This window comes from Daucus carota, chromosome 8, assembly GCF_001625215.2.
Source record: "Daucus carota subsp. sativus chromosome 8, DH1 v3.0, whole genome shotgun sequence".
Classification (NCBI taxonomy): domain Eukaryota; kingdom Viridiplantae; phylum Streptophyta; class Magnoliopsida; order Apiales; family Apiaceae; genus Daucus; species Daucus carota.
The window spans coordinates 19,655,500-19,677,090 of NC_030388.2; the positions used below are offsets into that span (position 1 = coordinate 19,655,500).

The 21,591-nt window shown below is 31.2% G+C and overlaps 1 protein-coding gene across 13 annotated transcripts in view; it reads right to left on the reverse strand.

Moving 5' to 3' along the window:
* The window catches only part of LOC108197804 (uncharacterized), a 36,003-nt gene extending 14,664 nt beyond the window's left edge, over positions 1 to 21,339 (reverse strand). For 2 of the 13 annotated variants that reach the window (XR_010286388.1, XR_010286386.1), the window contains exon 1: positions 4,155 to 4,257. Coding sequence is in view for 6 of the 13 variants with exons in the window: in XM_064083073.1 (XP_063939143.1) it covers positions 9,883 to 9,950; positions 10,144 to 10,213; positions 11,339 to 11,415; positions 17,864 to 17,933 (285 nt within the window). In the remaining 7 variants the exon portion in view is untranslated. The other 11 variants (XR_010286383.1, XR_010286382.1, XM_064083073.1 and 8 more) reach the window with 11 other exon arrangements.
* Positions 21,340 to 21,591: the final 252 nt, after the last annotated feature.

Below are 21,591 nucleotides of genomic sequence, written 5' to 3' on the forward strand. Positions count from 1 at the left end.
AGACATATAGATAATAGTCATAATGAGTAATTGGAACATGGATAACTGAATTTTTGTAAAATATTTTAAACAATAAATTATATTTCAGTGATGTCGAGAACTAACAATATTAGTCATGTATAAAAAAATCAAAAAAATTTATGTTTATTTTGTATGTTTTTTTAACAATACTAGTCACACGTGAATTTTGTCTTAATTGTATTAAAAAATATAAAAATATTATATTTTAATATATTGTGTAGTTGAATTATGAGAAAAATGATTTTTTTGAGTATTTATTTTTATTTGATTATCAAAATAACCTATAAAATATAATTTTAAATATATAATAATTTACTGATATAAAAATAAATATTTTATGATTATCTTATACGTTCTTTTAATAAAAATATAGTAGGATTATTGTATCTAGTAAACAAATTAATTGATCCTAGTATTTGTTGATGTAAAAATATAAGAAAATTAGAAAAATAAACTTGTAAACTTTTTTAACAATAATCTTGTAACAATATTACTCCCATTGACGTGACTCGTGCCCGATATTCCTTTTCAAGATTTAAAATTTCTCGATTTCAAGATCAGTTTTTGTTTATTATACTTTTTATCTAAAAGAATATATTTATATTAATTATGTATATATCCAAATTTGTATTTTTGATTTGTAATCGGAAGATAATTTTGTAGTTTGGACGTGAGTACTAGTATGTGTTTTTATGTTTGCGATTGAGAATGTACTGAATAGAATCTTTGTTATGTATACGATTAGCTCTGTATTAATTTATAAATATTTGTTTCGATGATCTGACCGTATGGATGTCGAGAACTAAAAATATTAGTCATGTATAAAAAAAATTAAATATTTTTATGTTTATTTTGTATGGTTTTTTTAACAAAACAAGTCAATAAAAAATTTTGTCTTATTATAAAAAAGTAAATTTTGTCTTCTTGTGTCTAACAGACAACGGTTTTATGCAAACGTGTGTTGTATGAGTTAAAATGACACAAGTGTTATGTATATTATACCATTGTAACATAATACTATTGTTTAAAATTGTTTTAAACAACGTTTAAAAAAAACCCGTTGTATGTAAGTTGTGTAGACAACGGTTTATGGAATGAAAACCGTTGTATAATGAATTCTTTTCTTTTGAAGAGTTAAAAATTCTCGTATCATTGATCAATTCTTATTTTTATACTTTTTATCAAAAAAATATATTTATATTATGCATATATCGAAATTTGTATTTTGATTTGTAAGAGGAATATAATTTTGTAGTTTGGACGTGAGTATTAGTATGTGTTTTATGTTTGCAATTGAGAATGTACTGAATAGAATCTTTGTTATGTATACGATTAGCTCTGTATTAATTTATAAATATTTGTTTCGATGATCTGACCGTACGGATGTCGAGAACTAACAATATTAGTCATGTATAAAAAAAATTAAATATTTTTATGTTTATTTTGTATGTTTTTTTAACAAAACAAGTCAATCATAAATTTTGTCTTATTATAAAAAGGTAAATTTTGTCTTGTAGTGTCTAGCAAACAACGGTATTTATGCACACGTGTGTTGTATGAGTTAAAATGACACAAGTGTTATGTATATTATACCGTTGTAACAGAATTCTATTGTTTAAAATAGGCTCAAACAACGTTCCACGAAAAACCCGTTGTATATAAGTTATGTAGACAACGATTTATGGGATGAAAACCGTTGTATAATGCTTTTTCTTTTTTGAAGAGTTAAAATTTCTCTTATCGTTGATCAATTTTTATTTTTGTACTTGTTATCAAAAAAATATATTTATATTATGCATATATGCAAATATGTATTATTCATTTGTAATACCAAGACAATTTTGTACTTCGAACGTAAGTATATGTATGTGTTTTATGTTTACAATCTAGAAAGTACTGGATAGAATCTTTGTTATGTATACGATTAGCTCTGTATTAATTTATAAATATTTATTTTGATGATCTAACCGTACGGATATCGAGAACCAACAATATTAGTCATGTATAAAAAATATCAATTTTTTTATGTTTATTTTGTATGTTTTTTTAACAATACTAGTCAATTGTAAATTTTGTCTTCTTGTAAAAAGGTCTTTTTTGTCTTGTAGTGTCTAACAGACAATGGTTTTTATACGCACATATGTTGTATCATTGAAAATGACACAACTGTTACGAAAGTTATACTGTTGTTAGAGAATCCATTGTCTAAATTAGGCTCAAACAACGCTTCACGAAATATCCGTTGTACAAAAGTAGTGTAGACAACAGTTTGTGGGAAGGAAACCGTTGTATAATAAATTTTCATTTTAATGAGTTAAAAATTCGCATTTCCTTGATCAATTCTTGATCTAATGCAAGAAAAACCTATGACTATCAAGAAATTGATTATGTTGTTATAACTTTGGCTAGGACTTTTCAATCTTTGCACTCTCTTATGTACATTTATTTTATTAAAATTCATTCAGTTAGACAACATTTTATTAGTTAGTAGAGGCTTGTCTATAAAGTCATGTTACGATGCTAACAAAAACACTTGTATGTTAGCTTTCCAGTCACACAACACTATATAAAACCCTTGTTTGAACTGCTCGTAAACAACACAAAAAATAAAACACTTGTCTAATTACAACAACGGTTTCTTGAAATATTGTCTGAAGTTCCTTCACACATCGGCTCTAAAAACAGTTGTCTAACATGCATCATTACACAATACCACAGTTAAGAAACTGTTGTCTGATTGAATTTACTAGACAACAGTTTTTTAACCGTTGTAGGTCGTAGGTGTTAGACAATAGTTTTTCGAGGACGAAAAGAAAGTGTTGTGTCTTTCTTCCAAACAACGCTTTTTTCACCGTGCGTTGTCTGATCAGTGTTGTCTAATGCTGTTTTTGTTGTAGTGAAGTTAGATATTCGAGCCTAGCCTCAAAGGATGCAGAGGGAATCAGAACTGAAACGATGCATAATCCAGGGTAGGATCAATATTTCGGCGGAAAAGGGAGCTAAAAAGTCATGGAGGTCGCAAAGGCATTTCACAGGGAAGGGAGGGATTGGAAGCGAAGGTGTGCAGAGGGTAAAAATATCATTATACATAGAACAAATTTGCTCTATCAAATTGTGAAGTTCTCGTGCAATAGATATAGTAGATCAGCAAGAATATATGTCTGGACTCTGGCCTAAGGTTTGAATCCCATAACACAACTTGCAGCCATTAACCCAAATCCCATAAAACATTCTTTAATCCCCTACAATAATGTATTTGAACCTTGAAAAAGGGATTTGTATGAATTCATTCCAGGACTAGCTAGAACAGCCAGTCAAACACTAATGTTACAGTTAAACAAAGCACTTGTACTTCTGACAGATGCTCCAAATTTCTCACTTATATCAGACTATATCAATGGAATGGATAAGATTGCGCAAAAAGTGAGGTACATTCGGCAAGTAGTTTTTAGTGTGTCATCATAAATAAACAACTTTATTGAGCGAGGTTTCAGCAAGAAAATGGTAAATAAAGTGGCAAAAGATATGTAAAATTCAGTAAGTTGTACAAATAAGAACTAGTAGGAAATACAACAAAAGTTATAATTTCAGATAAACATAGAAGAAACCAAAACAGCCACAAGACCAGTGCAAAGACAGAAAGGAGAAATTCAACTACACAAGTCATCTGACTTCCAAATTAGAAAAATATTGCACAAACACATTAATATTCATAAAACTCAAATATATAATGCAGTAGCTTACATTCTTTACCGGAAAATGAGCAGAAAGGAACAAACTTTGTATTCTATTCTACTTGCTTTTAAAAATCAGGAATATTGATTGACAAATATTGTAACAAATACTAGTAAACGTGCTGCAAAATCAAAATCCTAATGAGTCCAACAGCCAAGTATAGTCTCACATTTGAAAAATCTAAATTGTAACAAAAACTAGTAAAAGTGTTGCAAAAAAAATAATCAAAAGTAGTCTATCATTCTTGAGTTGTTAACCGCTGAGCAAAAAGAACCAAACTTCAGTATTCTCTTATATTTCTTTAAGAATTCCTGAATACCTTGAAATTCCTGTAAAGAGGCAGATAAAAAACAATGGCGGGAGAAATAATATAATCAAACATTCACGACCAGTGTTACCAATTTTGTATGTTCTTGTCATTGGTGGACTTCGGCTACACTTTGCTCGCTTTGAATCCTCATCACCAACCTCCTCTGCCGCACGTTTATTTCCATGTTTAACATATTACCAATAAATATACTTGACTAAATAAAAATATTATAGAACAATTAAACAATAAAATGGCAATGCAGTAATAGGTACAAACTTGACCAAGTAAAAAGTGTTTAGAACTCGGCCTCAGTGTTATTAAACGCGATATGCCCACCGAAGCGCAAAGGCCTTACGGGGCATAAGCGCAACGCGCAATGCGCAAAGCGCGGATTCATCGAAAACATGTAAAATATACATATTTAGACAATATATATTGTAAAACATTATATACTTATAGATAATAAAACATTAATAAGCAAAAGTCAGTCATCAAAAATGATAATGCAACCAGAATACCTAGAAATTCAAAGTCTAGAATAGTTTAAAGGCAGAGTGGCAAAGAATTGCGAAGTTATCCGCTAAATCACTAATCATCTTCTTCGTCTTCATCAATATTCACAAAATCATCTTCTTCACTATTTTGATTTGGATCTTCAACATATTCAATTTCTTGTTCGTCATTCTCAATGATATATATACCCTATGTATATGCATGTATATATATGTATCCTATGTATATATATGTATATAGCTTATGTATCTGCTACATATCTATCTGTACATATATATATATATATAGAGTCCTACTCCAATAGAAACCAAATTAGCCTAAAAACTAAAAACCAGTTCTGGACAGTTTTTTATCACTATTTTTAACTATAGAAATCACTAATTTGTACATAACATATCACTAATTTATATATAGTATATCTCGCGGATATAAATATATATATACACATATATGCAACGTATATGACCATCATCTTCACCCAAATCGTAATAATGGACCTCTAACCACCAATACCAGACGTTTCCATGACTTGCCACCATTGTCTATCATCACCAATAGTCACTTACACTTTCCATCATAACTTACAAAACTAACGACTACTTACCATCATCATACAACTTCTCTTGCGGCTTCCTACCGTTAAGAACCTTCCTACGGATGAAATTGATCATCTATAATCAATTATCAATAGTTTAGATAAGTAGATTTTCTCAATTTTGATAATAAAAATCGTTGTTTATATACTGTATAAAAACAGTGATTAGTACAGTATAAATTAGTGATACCCGTAGTTATAAATAGTGGTAGGAAAACTGGTTTCTAGTTTTTATTTTAAAATTGGTTTCTATTTGATCATGAGCCTATATATATATATATATATATATATATATATATATATATATATATATATATATCATATATGTATGTATATACAAGTATAAGAAGATGAGGTATATGTATATTGTTTATCGTATGTAATTAAGAGAGAGAGTTCAGAACAAGAAAAACAGTATAATTAAAAGAGAGATAATTATAAGAGAGAGTCCAGAGGAAAAAATAAGTAGATTTGCCCAGTTATGTTTGTTTCTCGGCTGCTAGGTAGTGTTTTTAGGGTTTTTTTTATGACCCGTGTCTATTTAAAGAGCTTAGTCAATGGCCCAGTCAAGTCAGTCAACCTCCTGGTGAATTGTTACAGAAAAGCGCGCTTTTTTTGCGCTTTTCGCATCTCGCTTAATCCCAAGAAGCGCAGAAATGCGCTCGTGTCATTGAACTCGCATCGCATATACAAAGCGATGCGCATCAGCTGCGCTTCGATGCGCTTCTCGCTTATGCGCGCGCATGTGCGCGCTTTTAACAACACTGCTCGGCCTCAACAACCATCACGTTTATTCTTCAAACTATCTTTCTACTTTCAAAGACACCAAATTTCAATCTAAATAAACAAAAACAAGGAGGAAAAAAGAAGAAAAACAGAGAGAGGGTCTTCCAGTACCAAAATAGATGAAGCAGGAACGATACGATTATCAGGATCAGAGTCCAAGTTGGGCCTTTCCTCTATGGATTCAGGAGTATGGTCCTCTTGAGAGGCAGCATTGAGAGGGAATTCGATCAAGTTGTTTCTCTTCAACTTTAGAGGAAATCACTTTGTTAATTTTGGATTCTTCTTCTGCAATGGTTTCATCATAGTCGGACAAGTAAGACGAGTCAGTGGAGGGGGAGTCATCGGAGAAATGCCTCTTAGTGTAATACAATCTGACTGGGAATGGTTCTATTGCATTGCTGTCATCAAAGGGCTCGTCAGCAGTTTCATGAAGTTTTTTCTCAGTTTGAATTTCTGATTCTTCTCCCGCAATAACTTCAGACTCGGAGTCAGAGTCAGAGTCTAAAACGCTAGAGGAGTCGGTGGAGGAGTCACTCGAAAATATCTCTTAGTGGGATACAGTCTCACCGGAAAGGGTTTCGCCTTACTATAGTCAAAGGGGGGTTCATCGCCATCAGTGACAATAGTTTCGGGTCTTTCTAAATTAGGTTCGGAGATTTTATCTGTTTAAATTTCCAGTTCTTCTTGTTCCTACACATGATTCAATTATCCATCAAAGTCCGTAAATTAATTCATAATTGAACCCATAAATTCGTAAAATAGACCATAAGACCATATTTGAGTTTCACCTTTGCAAATTCATGACTAGCCTGTGGCAAAAATTCAGCCTTTTCCGATGGATGTTTGTTGTTGTGTTCTGACATAAACAAGTAACGAATTCATGTAAAACAAGAACTAGCTTTGATCATTATTTGCATTCATAAAATTCTATATATGCATACATATGCGAAGAGAGAGTAACTGAACACGAAATCATGAAAGAACTTACCCATAGATTTTTCTTTTTGCTCTGCCACAAGTAGGGTTTTGTTTATGTACTGCTCGAATCGAATATATAAATAGTCAGAAATCCCTTCTGCCTCCTGGACCATAACTTGGGCCTACTGCTTTTCTTGGATCCGCGTGCCAAATTGTTTATTTTTCTTTTCATTTGTTTCGGAGTGCCGTTAAAAATTGGTTTGTCGTAAAAATAAATGCTAATGACGTTGGAGAAATCAAAAAACAACAGTTTGGTAATTTTTTAATATTTTCTTATTTTTAGTTATAATATAAAAAAAGTACTGTAGATTTTTCCAAAAGAATGGAAAGACTTGCTTTTTCTAAAAGCATTACCAAACAGATTTTCAAACAAAAAAACTATTGTAACAGCAACGACCACCCCAAACACTACCTTAAACTAGCTAATAAAGCTAATAACCGGTGCATGCAACTATACTTTTTGAAAAGGTATAAGTTTATTTTAATAATTTGTATGATATATATGAATATTTTTAAAATAATTATTTGTATTATTAATATATAATATATAATATATAGTTATTAAATTTATATTGCAAATTATTTTAATAATCTTTTATATGCTGATTTATACGTGATTAAAATCAAGATTTTCAAATAAGTGAAAATAAAAAGATTTGGTGATGATTTAATAATTATATTCATATTTGAATAGAAAATCGAAAGCGGGAAAATAGTTATGAATATTAAGAATTATATTATATTTCAAAACCTTCTTTTATTTGGTTTTATACATAAAAAGAGTAATATTCTAATTTCAAAACCATTTTCTTTTTGAATTTCACAAAATCTATTTATATTTTGTTTAGAAGTTAGAATGCAAAAAAAAACAGTAGACTTGTTTTTTTTTTGACGTGAATGGAAGAATACATTAAAATACTGAAATTCAGCGGGACAAAATTGACGTGTATCTAGTTGATTATATTGATGGGGGGACCTAATTGATAATGAGCTTGGATTCAAGCAACACATAAATTGCATAATATATATAACTACGGGACTTTTTTTTTCAAAAACTACCCAGGGCTTAAGCCAGGTTAGCCCTTGAGTAGTTCCGCCTCCAACTCATACAACATAATAATAATAATAATAATAATAATAATAATAATAATAATAATAATAATAATAATAATAATAATAATAATAATAATAATAATAATAATAATAATAATAATAATAATAATAATAATAATAATAATAATAATAATAATAATAATAATAATAATAACAACAATACTATTCATTGTCTTACAAATATCAGTAATTCTCACTCCATAAATCTTGGATTATGCTCCAACTCTTAATAACTCAATTTGATATAATTATTACTCTTGAGAGTCATTACAACATAGTTTCTGAGGAAATGCAAAAGAAAAGGAAAATCTCCCCTTATTCTTATTCTTAATCCAGCTAGCTCTGATTTTTTGCTTTCCTTTTCCCTTCTACCTTTATGCAAGAGAGGGTTCTCCTTTAATAGCAAAAGGTGTAAAAAATATAGCAAGGGTGAGCATCGACGACACTCAGCAAGTCCAACTCTTTACCATCAAAGAAAAATAAAAACAAAAGTTTGGTTCTTAATTTCACTGCACTCTATGAAGGCTAGACTTCCACTAATCAGAATATTATTTCACAAAATATGTCATCTCTTACTCTAAAGAAAGTCTAGTACAACGACAACCAGTCAGACTGTTTAAGATATGACAATTTAGAACGCTTGTCTCCGCTTGTACTATAAGCCTAGGCATGTTCAACTCAGGCTTCTAAAGCAAAATGATAACACACTGACTAATTAACACTTACAACTCTGTCTTTCTCAACCATGGTCTGAGTTCACAGAATTCCATGTTGAATTGTAAGAATCAAAACTTCCTGGAGGATTCAGAAAGAAATAATTTTAATAAAATTCTCAAACTACTCGTCAAGACATATCACCAATCTTCTCGATAATTACACTATAGACCAGTACAATGGATTGAGTAAGAAATTTAAGTAATGGTTGCTGGACTTGAACAAAATTTTAATAAAATTCTCAAACTACTCATCAAGACATATCACCAATCTTCTCGATAATTACACTATAGAGCAGCACAATGGATTGAGTAAGAAATTTAAATAATGTTTGCTGGACTTAAACAATAAATCTGACAAAGAAATAAAATTCTTAGTATCTCAAATGATAAGACTATTAGACATTTTATTATTGATGAGTCATGTCAACCACGTTTAAAGGAAATAGAACTGGTTAACTAAATACTTTATTAAAAGGAGGTGTTTGGAATAAGTGGGAGCGTTTGAGTATCTACTACTACAATTTGCCTTAGGCACCGATTAAAATCCGACGTGTCTGTAAATTTTGATTGATGTCTTCGTGCCTGATCTTAAATGTATAGCCTTTAGACACCGGCTTATAACTGATGTCAATGGTACAATTAGACATTTTTTTTCCAATAAATTTGACGTCTTAAGCTCAAATATGAATATATATGGCAAGATTTCAACTTGAATAATGCATTATAACGAGGTATAGAATCCCTTCAACACATACATCATAGTGTATATTGAGCCATTCTGGAACTCTCTGCTCAAACCCGAGAAGAAACATATATTAAATAAATTGCTCAAGTATTATAATTTGGTTGCAAACTAGTTATAGTCTGTTATGTAATGCTATATCCATGTATTCGATTCTCTTACAATTGCTCAAGACATATCTCAATTCACAGGAATATATTATTTAGGCATGTACATCTACACATAATAATTTATTTAAATGGAGCAAACAACTTTTTTTTCCTTTGCAACTAACTGCTTCTGAATCACGCAGTGCACACACAAGTAGAACTCTATATATTGTGCAGCAGGCATGGCATCACATGTCAAATTCTACATTCCAACAGCTACGATGTTATAGTCTCGAGGATAAAATGCTACGAAGGTCGGTACTGGTGGAGTTGACATGAATGTAGCCATAACCTACATATCAAGACACATGATAAGTTAAATAAGGGTATGATACATTAATCTCAAGGGATTAGTTGCAGAGTATATAAGCATATACACCTTGTAGGTGAGTATATTGAACAATGAAACTTTTCCGCCACAAGCAGACATGATATAAGAGTCATTCTTTGTTAGGGTAATGCAGGGACAAGATTTCTGGAGGTACCTGCAACATCATTGGCCATAGGTAAACCACTACTTGGCTTCCATAAATGTGGAAGTTCTTTTGCGGTGGCCTGTAAATCCCCAAAAAGATCATGTCAGGTCCTCCAGATATGTCAAGTTAATATATATTTTAATAAAAGAAATGAAACAAGAGTAAACTGTATATTTTTCAACACCTGCAACATCATTGGCCATATATAAGAAATGAACATATTCTGATATCACTTGTAGGGTAACTAGTCATAATCCCAGAACATGATATTGTTCATTTTTGGGAGAATTACATAGATTTGTCTTTGGACACATTTCAAAACTAACATTAGATTTATTTATTGTTTATTAATTTTTAACCACATTTCTCACAACAAAGGTTAGATAAATGTTTTTATTTAAACTATTGGTTCTCATTAAATCTCATGGTATTCGAGAAAGGGATTAAGAAAAATTATGGGTGAAATCCAATATTGATATATCCAATATACAACGAATGCTTAGTGATGAAATAAGATGGTGGAAATGTTAGGGGTTGCTTATTTCAAGGGATGCAAAATATCTATGATATATACCTATGACACACACATATATAAATGTAAACTAAATAGGAAATAGAAGAATGAGAGGTTTGTGGGGCCGGTTATGGATCCCCCAGTGGGCTTGGATGGGGTCAAGGGGAGATGAGGTGGTGCCTTGTGTGAGAAGGTTGGGCCTATTGTGTACTCTTTGGCGTGTATTAGACGTGCTGAGAGCCTGAGACCCATTTGAAACGGGTTTTATTGGGACCGAGTTGGATTTGGTGGGCCAAAATGGGTCTAGTGGGGACTCATGTCATAAACAACAGTTTTTCCTTATTTTTTGTTTGGTTTCTATTTAATTAGTTTTTCTTTGAAAGTAAATCTTGCCTCACACACAAAATAAAGAGACCCTCGTCACCGACATCAATTCTAAATATTCAATTCCTATGTATTAACTATATTCTTGTCGAATCAAATGCATAATAAGATTAAGAAGTCGTATTAAAGGACAATTGCGTAACACGTATAAAGTAATTGTTATCTACTCTAACACTAATTATTATATACTCTAAAACTACGAACCTTGAAGCTAAGAAATAAAAAAATATATATTACTCAATATGTAGAAAATATTTGTCATCATGTCTATAATTAATAGATTTCATCAACAATAAAGAAAATTACCTGAAAAATGCATGCCAATGAAGCGCATAGGCTGAAATCAAATTCACTTATTCGTGGAGCATTTTCTTCATTATTTTCTACAATTATAAATATAAAGTAATATAATTAAAATTTGCAACAAAATTCAAACATCAAGTTAAACATAATAAGAATACTCATACAAGGTCATACCGACACTACTACTTCATTCTAATAGATTGGACCTTGATTAATCCACATCCTTATACAAAGTATTTAATCCATCTTTTTAAACTCACCGACCTTCATTTTTAATTTTGATTTATATATAAATCAAAATCAAATTTAATGTTTTGTAATTTAGCAAAAGCAGCAAACTCGAAAATTTCAATTAATCAAAACCAAACAATAAATGTTTAAACAATAATAAGAGACGAAAGTATGATACTATTGTGTGATAATAAAAATCTAATATCATAACAAGTATGATGAACAATAACAAGTTAACTAATCTGGAAATGGAGATTTAATTACTAGTTACCTCAAGATGGAGTTCTCATGTTGGAGGCCCATCTTATTAAGCCCTTTATGATGAGATTGATTGAACCGAGGCCCATTAGGGATAGACCGTATAGCCCAATTTAAAATTGCCCGTGAACACTTTTTTTTTAAAGTATAGGGACCTGAAGACGGAGCCAAAATGGATATGAAAAGGACATGCGTGTTTCTCCCTGGTTTTGCCCTACTTCGGCCGAATTCCCCAATTATCAGGCACACACCGAATGAAGTGGGGAAACACCGATTCAAATTAATTCACATTGGAGTATACGATATATTCGATTTGATACTCACAAGCCCTTATACAATTTTAATTAGTGAACCTAAGATAAGATTTACTTATTCTCAGATCCGAGGATAAATAGCAAGTGAGTAAATCATCATGAAAGCAATCATGCCCTCATCACATATCACCATTAAAGCAATTATGTCGAGTCAATAAAACTCATATTATGGTGTTTCTAATTGAATAAATATAAACAAAATTCTACTATTTCGCAATGTGTATATTGGAATAAATAATCTCACTCAAACTCATACAACTCAAATATTGAGGAAAGGAGGATTTTATATAAAAAGCATTGCTTGAAATTACATGACCACAAATGATATGGTACAAGGCTTTATATAGGACTCTATAGAAAGATCTAGATACTCAGGTAAATGCTAAAATCCAAATTAAAGGACTCACTAGAACTTTCTAATGAAATATATTTTTAAATATACCTTATGTAATTTTATCCCCTTGCACTGATTTGGATTTTTTAAAAATATATTTTCACATTTTATTGTAGGAAATAAAGAATTATAATTTTAGAAGGATTTGTGAAAAAAATAGCTATTTTGTAGCTAAATTCCATGAAAATTCAGATTTATTGGGCTATACCCGATTTTGATAGAATATATTTTTATATATATTCAATATGATTTTATTCTAATATTTAATTGTATTTTGCACTGATTTTTATTTATAGATTTTAATTTTTTATTGTAGAAAATAAAGAATTTCTAAGTTGAGAAGGATTTGAGTAAAAAAGAGCTATTTTTGGAGCTAAATTCTATGAAAAAATCGGATTTGTTGGGCTCTGCCCAGTTTTTGCACTGTTCGGGTCATATCACGAGTTCCGGATGTCGGATTTGGATGATCTTATAGCCCATGCGAATCTTAGGAAATCTTATTTAATTCAGAGACAGCCCACGAAGCCAAATCCAACTTGAAAAGCCCAAAGGAAAAGAAAGCCACGAATTTTAAAGACTAAAATCCTACATTGCTTTGAAGTTCTATTTTAGATATCGATTCTAAAACAATAATAAATATTATTACTATTATAGGAATAGGAAAATAGATTATTTTAGTTTTTGTTATTAGTTTTGAGGAGGAAAAAAAAGGGGGATATAGGTTAGATACGTGAGTTAGGTTTCTGCTGCATCTTGTTCCTCTTTTTCCTACAGCAGCTTTTGTTTAGCTTGGATCTTGGTTTCTTCATTAATACAAGTTTAAGGTATTATTTTATATTATTCTCTACATGTCTTTGATAATTGTTTATGTTTCTTTCATTCTTAGCATGAGTAAGTAATCCTTTTCTAGTGCGCAAGGAGAAGCCATGTTTGCACCACAGTTATTGGCATGATGTTCATAGTAGTTTGATTGATCACAAGTAATTCTAATCGATATGTTTAAATGATTAATTTATGTAATTGGCCAATATCATGGATTAAGTGTATACGAATAAGGGTAATAAACTGAGAGATAAAAATACCCATTAGAGGCACACATACGATTAGTCGAATGAATGTGAATGCGAGAGCATCATTGAAATTCTAAGAAAGTTAATACTCGAGAGAGATTAACACATTTTCTAATTACTTGATCAATTTAATTACTAAGAGTTACTAATTGTATCATCATATTTCGAGAGTGTTAGTACTCGAGGAAGGCTGACATACTCTAGCTACGTGACCACTTTTATTATCTCAGTTTAGAAGCCAGTTTGGTGTAAGCATGGTGAATCCGATTGCCTTAGACCTTGAGTTAATTGATTTCAAAACACATTTATTTGCATTGTTTAGTTATATAAAAATCTTCAATTTTTTTTATTCCGGAAGCAATTTGCAATTAAATAATTAGATTGAATCCCTTGAAAGTTGTCTCCTTGTGTATACGATCCTGTACTTGCTAGTCTCTGCTAATAACAGACACTATGCACTTGCGGATATTAATTTAAAATGCATAAAATTTCTACAATATTATTCCGCGTATATGTTGAGTTTTGGTAGAGGTCCATTACTCTTACATTGTTAAACAGTTTCAAATACTAAAAACACTCATAATAATGTATTATCATATAATATTTCATACAAAAATTACAATGATGTTAAAAATAAAATTATAAATATAATTCGTTGGTCAATATAATTTAATTAAAATTCAATTCATTAATATTAACATACTAAAAAAATGAGGTTAAAATTTTAATTATAAATAATAAATTACAAACTATATTACTGCCCGTGCTTCACACAGGTTAAAGGCTAGTATATATTAGACGTTGATGTGGGTTTCTTGTTGTTTAAATGTATATTGCCATCACATCAATAGTTTTCTTAGTAGAAATCAACCCAATTTTTATATTAAAAAAATTTAATTACGTTTATATTCACATTTGATTGCTTCCAAACTGTAGGGTTCACCATGACCCGTTTCGAAGTTACAAGTTTGGGAGAAAAGTAGAGGTTTAGGGTGATTTAGAGGTTTGACCATTTCAATCCCCTAATGTTAGTGTTTGGTAGTTAGCGGATTGATATAGAGTTTTGGGCTCAAACAACTACTTTGAGGAGATTTTTGGGTTAAAGGTTTTGGTATGTATTAAAAAGCTAATCAAATTGCTATTTACCAAAAAGTTTTACAAGAAACTGCTAATTCAATCCACTAGTCAAAACATCTATTTCAATCAGTTAGTCAAAACATCTAATTGAATCCGCTAACAGTAAAATGCTAATTCTCAAACAGGACCCATAATTGCTTAGATCTGCAGGGTCTTAAGTCTTAGTTTTATATGTGCCCACCAATTCACACTTAAGGAAATGGTTTGGTTTGGTTTGGTTCTCAACTTCAAAGGCAAGAAGATCTATATAAAAAATGTCATATACCAATAAAAACAAGGAAATAAGGTGCATCTCAAATTTAATATTAATAGGAAAAAACAACATCCAAACTTCACAAAATATAAGTTGTGGAAGGCAGGAAGTAAAAAAAAACTATCAAAACCTAGCTACAGGGTATGTTTCTATCTTTCCAAACTAATAATAAAACTAATTATCTTCTTTGGTCCTATCTCAAATAATAATAATAATTTTATTTTAATTAAAATATAAATAGAACTCAGAAATCAAATAGCATTCTAGTTAATATTTGTAGTTTTCTTTTTCCTTCAATTTACTCGCTTTTTGAGATGGTTTTATTATTGGACCTGTTCTGAATTAAAGATGATTTAAAAGGCTTCGCGTGGGCTATAAAATAGTCCAAATCTGACTCTTCAAACCCAAAATATACCCACAACAGTTTAGAAATCGGGTATAGCACAATAAATTTGAATTTCCGTAGAATTTAACTCCAAAATATCTATTTTTCCCCTAATCCATCTCAAATTATTATTCCTTGTTTTCTATAATAAAACGTGAAAATATATTAAATAAAAATCTAAATTAGTGCAAAATGCAAATAATTATGGGAATTAAATTACATAATATATATATAACTATATTTTATTAGAAAGTTCTAGTGAGTCCTTTGGATTCTAGCATTTAACTAAGTATCTAGATCTTTCTACCGACTGCTATATAAAGCCTTGTACCCAAATCATTTGTGGTCAAGTGATTTCAAGCAATACTTTTTATATGAAATCCTCCTTTTCTAAATATTTGAGTTTTGTGAGTTTGAGTGAGTTTCTGTCTTCCAACAATATATAGGGTGCAAAACTGTGGAATTTTGTTTATATTTTTTCGATTAGATACATCGAAATAGGATTTTTATTGACTCAACATAAATGCTTTAATGGTGATATGCGATGAAGGCATGATTGCTTTCACGGTGATTATTCACTTGCTATTTATCCTCCGATCTGAGAATAAGTAAATTTAATTTTCGGTTCACTAATTAAAACAGTATAAGAGCTTGTGAGTATCAAATCGAATAAATTATATACTCCAACCTGAATTAATTTAGATCGACATTTCCCCACTTCATTCGGTGTGCCTAATAATCGGGGAATTCGCCGTAGTGGGGGAAAAACAAGGAGAAACAGTCATGTCCTCCTAACATCTATTTTGACTCCGTCTTAAGGTTCCTCTCAAATAACAAAGCATTCACCGACAATTTCGAATTTAGCGACACGATCTATCCCTAATGGGCCTCTATTCGGTTAATCTCATCATAATGGGCTTAGTGATATGGGCCTCCAACATGGTAACTTCTTCATGAGGTAACTAGTAATTAAATCTCCATGGTCGGATTAGTTAACTTATTATTGTTCATCATACTTGTTATAATATTAGATATATATTATAACACAACATTATCTTACTTTCATCTCAGATTCTCAATCGCCTCCATCTCAATCAATTAGTACTACAAATTAAATGCTTTAAATATCTAGATTTATGACTTATTTCTTTGTTTTGTACGATTCTCCTCTAATACACTTACAAAGTTGTTGACATTCGGAAATAAGTAAGTGGCCTGAACTCTATTTTAAAAAACTTCAGACATGAACACATTTATATGATTTATATGAGATGTATTACTTATTCTAACAAATGGATAACTTGTTCATCGTATTTGATGGAATTTAGCCAAAAGAATTTTATGTATTTTAATTATATTGTTTGATTTTGATTAATTAAAATTTTTGTTTACTTTTTTTTCTAAATTACAAAACATTGAATTTGATTTCGAATTTTACATAAATCATAATGAAAAATGAATGTCAGTGAGTGTATAATGATTGTACAAAGTACGTTGGTTTTTGTTTTATTTAAATTTTGAGTTGTTTTGGATATTAAAAAATTTTGAATAATAAAAAGTCAAAAGATAGATTAGATACTTTGTATAAGGATGTTAAGTATATTGTATTTTTCTTTAATATTCTTACTTTACTTTTGCAGCAAACAATGAAGAAAATGCTCCAAGACTGATTCATATACCTCTTTCAAGGTAATATAAATTACCTCTTATTAAGTTTATGCAATATTTGTATTATGTATTATAAATATACAAATAAAATTCATTTAATCATTTGAATTTCCACAATAACCTTTTCAAAAAACTTGAATTTAAAAAATTTCTTCCATTTGAAGGTGTTGCACATATTTGAATATGAAAAGATATAGTATAGGAATCTCTATAGCACAAAAGATATTCAATTTGAATATATACTAGTTCTTTAGGGAAATCCTTCCCTAGAAATAAAGTAGGCTTTATATATCATGTATGTTTTAATTTGAAATTTTTAAATTTATAATGTTACAAAACAACTTTTGTTCCTTTCAACAAAATTACATGTTGTTTAGATTATCGGTTAAACAATTTTTTTATTTGTAAAAACTTGATGGAAATCTCTTAATAAAGAAAAAAATAGAACATTTATTTATACCCGTATATATTCCATGAGTGAATCATAAGTTTGTTTGTTAAGTTTGTAACAAAATTATGGATCTGTCTATATTATTTTGAGAATTTAATTTCCAATTTCTTTTGGACGCTTACTAATAAAATTGAAATTGAGATGTTAAGATATAGTCAACTCGGGATTTACATATATTTCATTGTAAATTTTATCGGAGGATGTGAACTTGGAAGTTGACATTGCATGGGAACATTGTACACATGAGGGTGAAGGAAATAAAAAGAGGGCAAAGTGTAACTACTGCTCAAAGTTGGTATTGGACATCAACAGGTTTAAACAACACCTTACTAGAGTAAAACAGAAGTTACAGGTTGCCCTAATGTACCTGTACAAGTGTCCCATAACACTACAGAGGCTTGTCCAGTATCTCGAGCAAAAGGCTGGCCAGGTTTCATTTGAAAGAGGACAATCAACTGACCACCAACGAAATGCTAGTGGTCACCCAGTTTCTACCTTTCCCCGCCTTAAAATAGCTTATAAGGTATAATTACAACTTGTACCATGGATAGTCATCACTATACATAAGATATAATAATACACCAATACACACTAGAATATGGAATATATTGATGCACTTGGACACATTAAATCAAGACTTTCAATTACTAAGCATAATTGCTTTGATGGTGATCGATATGCAGGGAATAATATCTGAGAATGCAGCACAGGTTCTTCACATTTACTAATTACTACTTCAACAAACTTTTGAAGTTGTAGTTTCCTCTTACCAATACTACCTTATCAGCAGAAAATTATTTAAATTTTTTATTAGTGATTTCTTGTTTGAAATTCCCTATGCAAGTTATCGTGTTCCTTTCAAGACCAGCCTTGTATTCACTGTAACAAAAAGCCCTAAAGATGTAAATAAAGCCCTTTCGTTTGCAACTAGTGAAATAAAGCTTACTTCTTGCACATGTAGCATTGTTGCGCTGCTTAGCCAGCCTCCACTGCCTCAGAACAGCCTCCACAAAGAATAATACTCGGTCTACCTCTTTTGTTTAGAGGTTGTTTCATTTTCCTGCCAAGAGAGAGTTGAAATAGGATATAAGCAGAATTTGGTAACCTTCCCAATTAATTTAACCATAAATGAATTTTTGCTAAGCCAAAAAAGAATAAAAATTCATTCGGAAGAGCTCAATTACACACAGCACATACACAACGAATTTATAATGACATGCAATTGAAGAACTGTAACATGTGCAGACTAATTTGAATTATATTAACCCATTTCTCTTTACTTGTTTTAATTCATAACCCCCAATTTAAATGCCAGAAGCCATATGACCAGCTGCTTATTCATTCTGAGGATGGCACGATGGGGTGAATTAAATTTGAGGAAATAAGACACATAGCCCTGCAAAAGCATTTTAAAAGAAGCACAAACAAAATATGAGCTATGAGGCTTAACCTTTCACAAAAGCAAGCTGCAAATTGTCTCTTGGCCAGAGGGCAGGATGCTGTTGCCGCACCAGATTAAACTCAACCAAGTTAGATATTCGAGCCTAGCCTCAAAGGATGCAGAGGGAATCAGAACTGAAACGATGCATAATCCAGGGTAGGATCAATATTTCGGCGGAAAAGGGAGCTAAAAAGTCATGGAGGTCGCAAAGGCATTTCACAGGGAAGGGAGGGATTGGAAGCGAAGGTGTGCAGAGGGTAAAAATATCATTATACATAGAACAAATTTGCTCTATCAAATTGTGAAGTTCTCGTGCAATAGATATAGTAGATCAGCAAGAATATATGTCTGGACTCTGGCCTAAGGTTTGAATCCCATAACACAACTTGCAGCCATTAACCCAAATCCCATAAAACATTCTTTAATCCCCTGCAATAATGTATTTGAACCTTGAAAAAGGGATTTGTATGAATTCATTCCAGGACTAGCTAGAACAGCCAGTCAAACACTAATGTTACAGTTAAACAAAGCACTTGTACTTCTGACAGATGCCCCAAATTTCTAACTTACATCAGACTATATCAATGGAATGGATAAGATTGCGCAAAAAGTGAGGTACATTCGGCAAGTAGTTTTTAGTGTGTCATCATAAATAAACAACTTTATTGAGCGAGGTTTCAGCAAGAAAATGGTAAATAAAGTAGCAAAAGATATGTAAAATTCAGTAAGTTGTACAAATAAGAACTAGTAGGAAATACAACAAAAGTTATAATTTCAGATAAACATAGAAGAAACCAAAACAGCCACAAGACCAGTGCAAAGACAGAAAGGAGAAATTCAACTCACAAGTCATCTGACTTCCAAATTAGAAAAATATTGCACAAACACATTAATATTCATAAAACTCAAATATATAAGTAATGCAGTAGCTTACATTCTTTACCGGAAAATGAGCAGAAAAGACCAAACTTCTGTATTCTATTCTACTTGCTTTCAAAAATCAGGAATATTGATTGACAAATATTGTAACAAAAACTAGTAAACGTGCTGCAAAATTAAAATCCTAATGAGTCCAACAGCCAAGTATAGTCTCACATTTGAAAAATCTAAATTGTAACAAAAACTAGTAAAAGTGTTGCAAAAAAAAAAAAATTAAAAGTAGTCTATCATTCTTGAGTTGTTAACCGCTGAGCAAAAAGAAGCAAACCTCAGTATTCTCTTATATTCCTTTAAGAATTCCTGAATACCTTGAAATTCCATCTGCAAATTAACAAATTCATGTATCAAAAAGGAGTACAAATGGCACCAAATGCATATTAGTACAACAACTGTAGAAGTGTTATTGCTACTTTCAAAGACACCAAATTTCAATCTAAATAAACAAAAACAAGGAGGAAAAAAGAAGAAAAACAGAGAGAGGGTCTTCCAGTACCAAAATAGATGAAGCAGGAACGATACGATTACTAGGATCAGAGTCCAAGTTGGGCCTTTCCTCTATGGATCAGTAGGAGTATGGTCCTCTTGAGTGGCAGCATTGAGAGGGAATTCAAGTTGTTTCTCCTCATCTTTAGAGGAATTCACTTTGTTAATTTTGGATTTTCTTCTGCAATGGTTTCATCAGAGTCGGACAAGTAAGACGAGTCAGTGGAGGGGGAGTCATCGGAGAAATGCCTCTTAGTGTAATACAATCTGACTGGGAATGGTTCTATTGCATTGCTGTCATCAAAGGGCTCGTCAGCAGTTTCATGAAGTATTTTCTCAGTTTGAATTTCTGATTCTTCTCCCGCAATAACTTCAGACCCGGAGTCAGAGTCAGAGTCTAAAACGCTAGAGGAGTCAGTGGAGGAGTCACTCGAATAAATATCTCTTAGTGGGATACAGTCTCACCGGAAAGGGTTTCGCCTTACTATAGTCAAAGGGGGGTTCATCGCCATCAGTGACAATAGTTTCGGGTCTTTCTAAATTAGGTTCGGAGATTTTATCTGTTTAAATTTCCAGTTCTTCTTGTTCCTACACATGATTCAATTATCCATCAAAGTCCGTAAATTAATTCATAATTGAACCCATAAATTCGTAAAATAGACCATAAGACCATATTTGAGTTTCACCTTTGCAAATTCATGACTAGCCTGTGGCAAAAATTCAGCCTTTTCCGATGGATGTTTGTTGTTGTGTTCTGACATAAACAAGTAACGAATTCATGTAAAACAAGAACTAGCTTTGATCATTATTTGCATTCATAAAATTCTATATATGCATACATATGCAAAGAGAGAGTAACTGAACACGAAATCATGAAAGAACTTACCCATAGATCTTTCTTTTTGTTCCGCCACAAGTAGGGTTTTGTTTATCTACTGCCTAGTGCCTACTGCTAAATAAACAAAAACAAGGAGTGCCGTTAACTTGGGCCATAACTTGGGCTTAGTCAAAAAAAAGTGCTCGTGTAAAAAAAATGATGGTGCAGAATGTTTGTTTTTCTTTTGGTCTGTTTCTGAGTGCGGTTAAAAATTGGTGTTCTAAAAAAAGGGAAAATAGATTTTTTTGCCACTCAATTTATTGTGCTTTTAGAAATTTACCATCCAATTAATTTTTTTTCTTTTTACTCACTAATGTTAGGTTTGGTTTTATTTTTTAGCCACAAACTTAGGTTC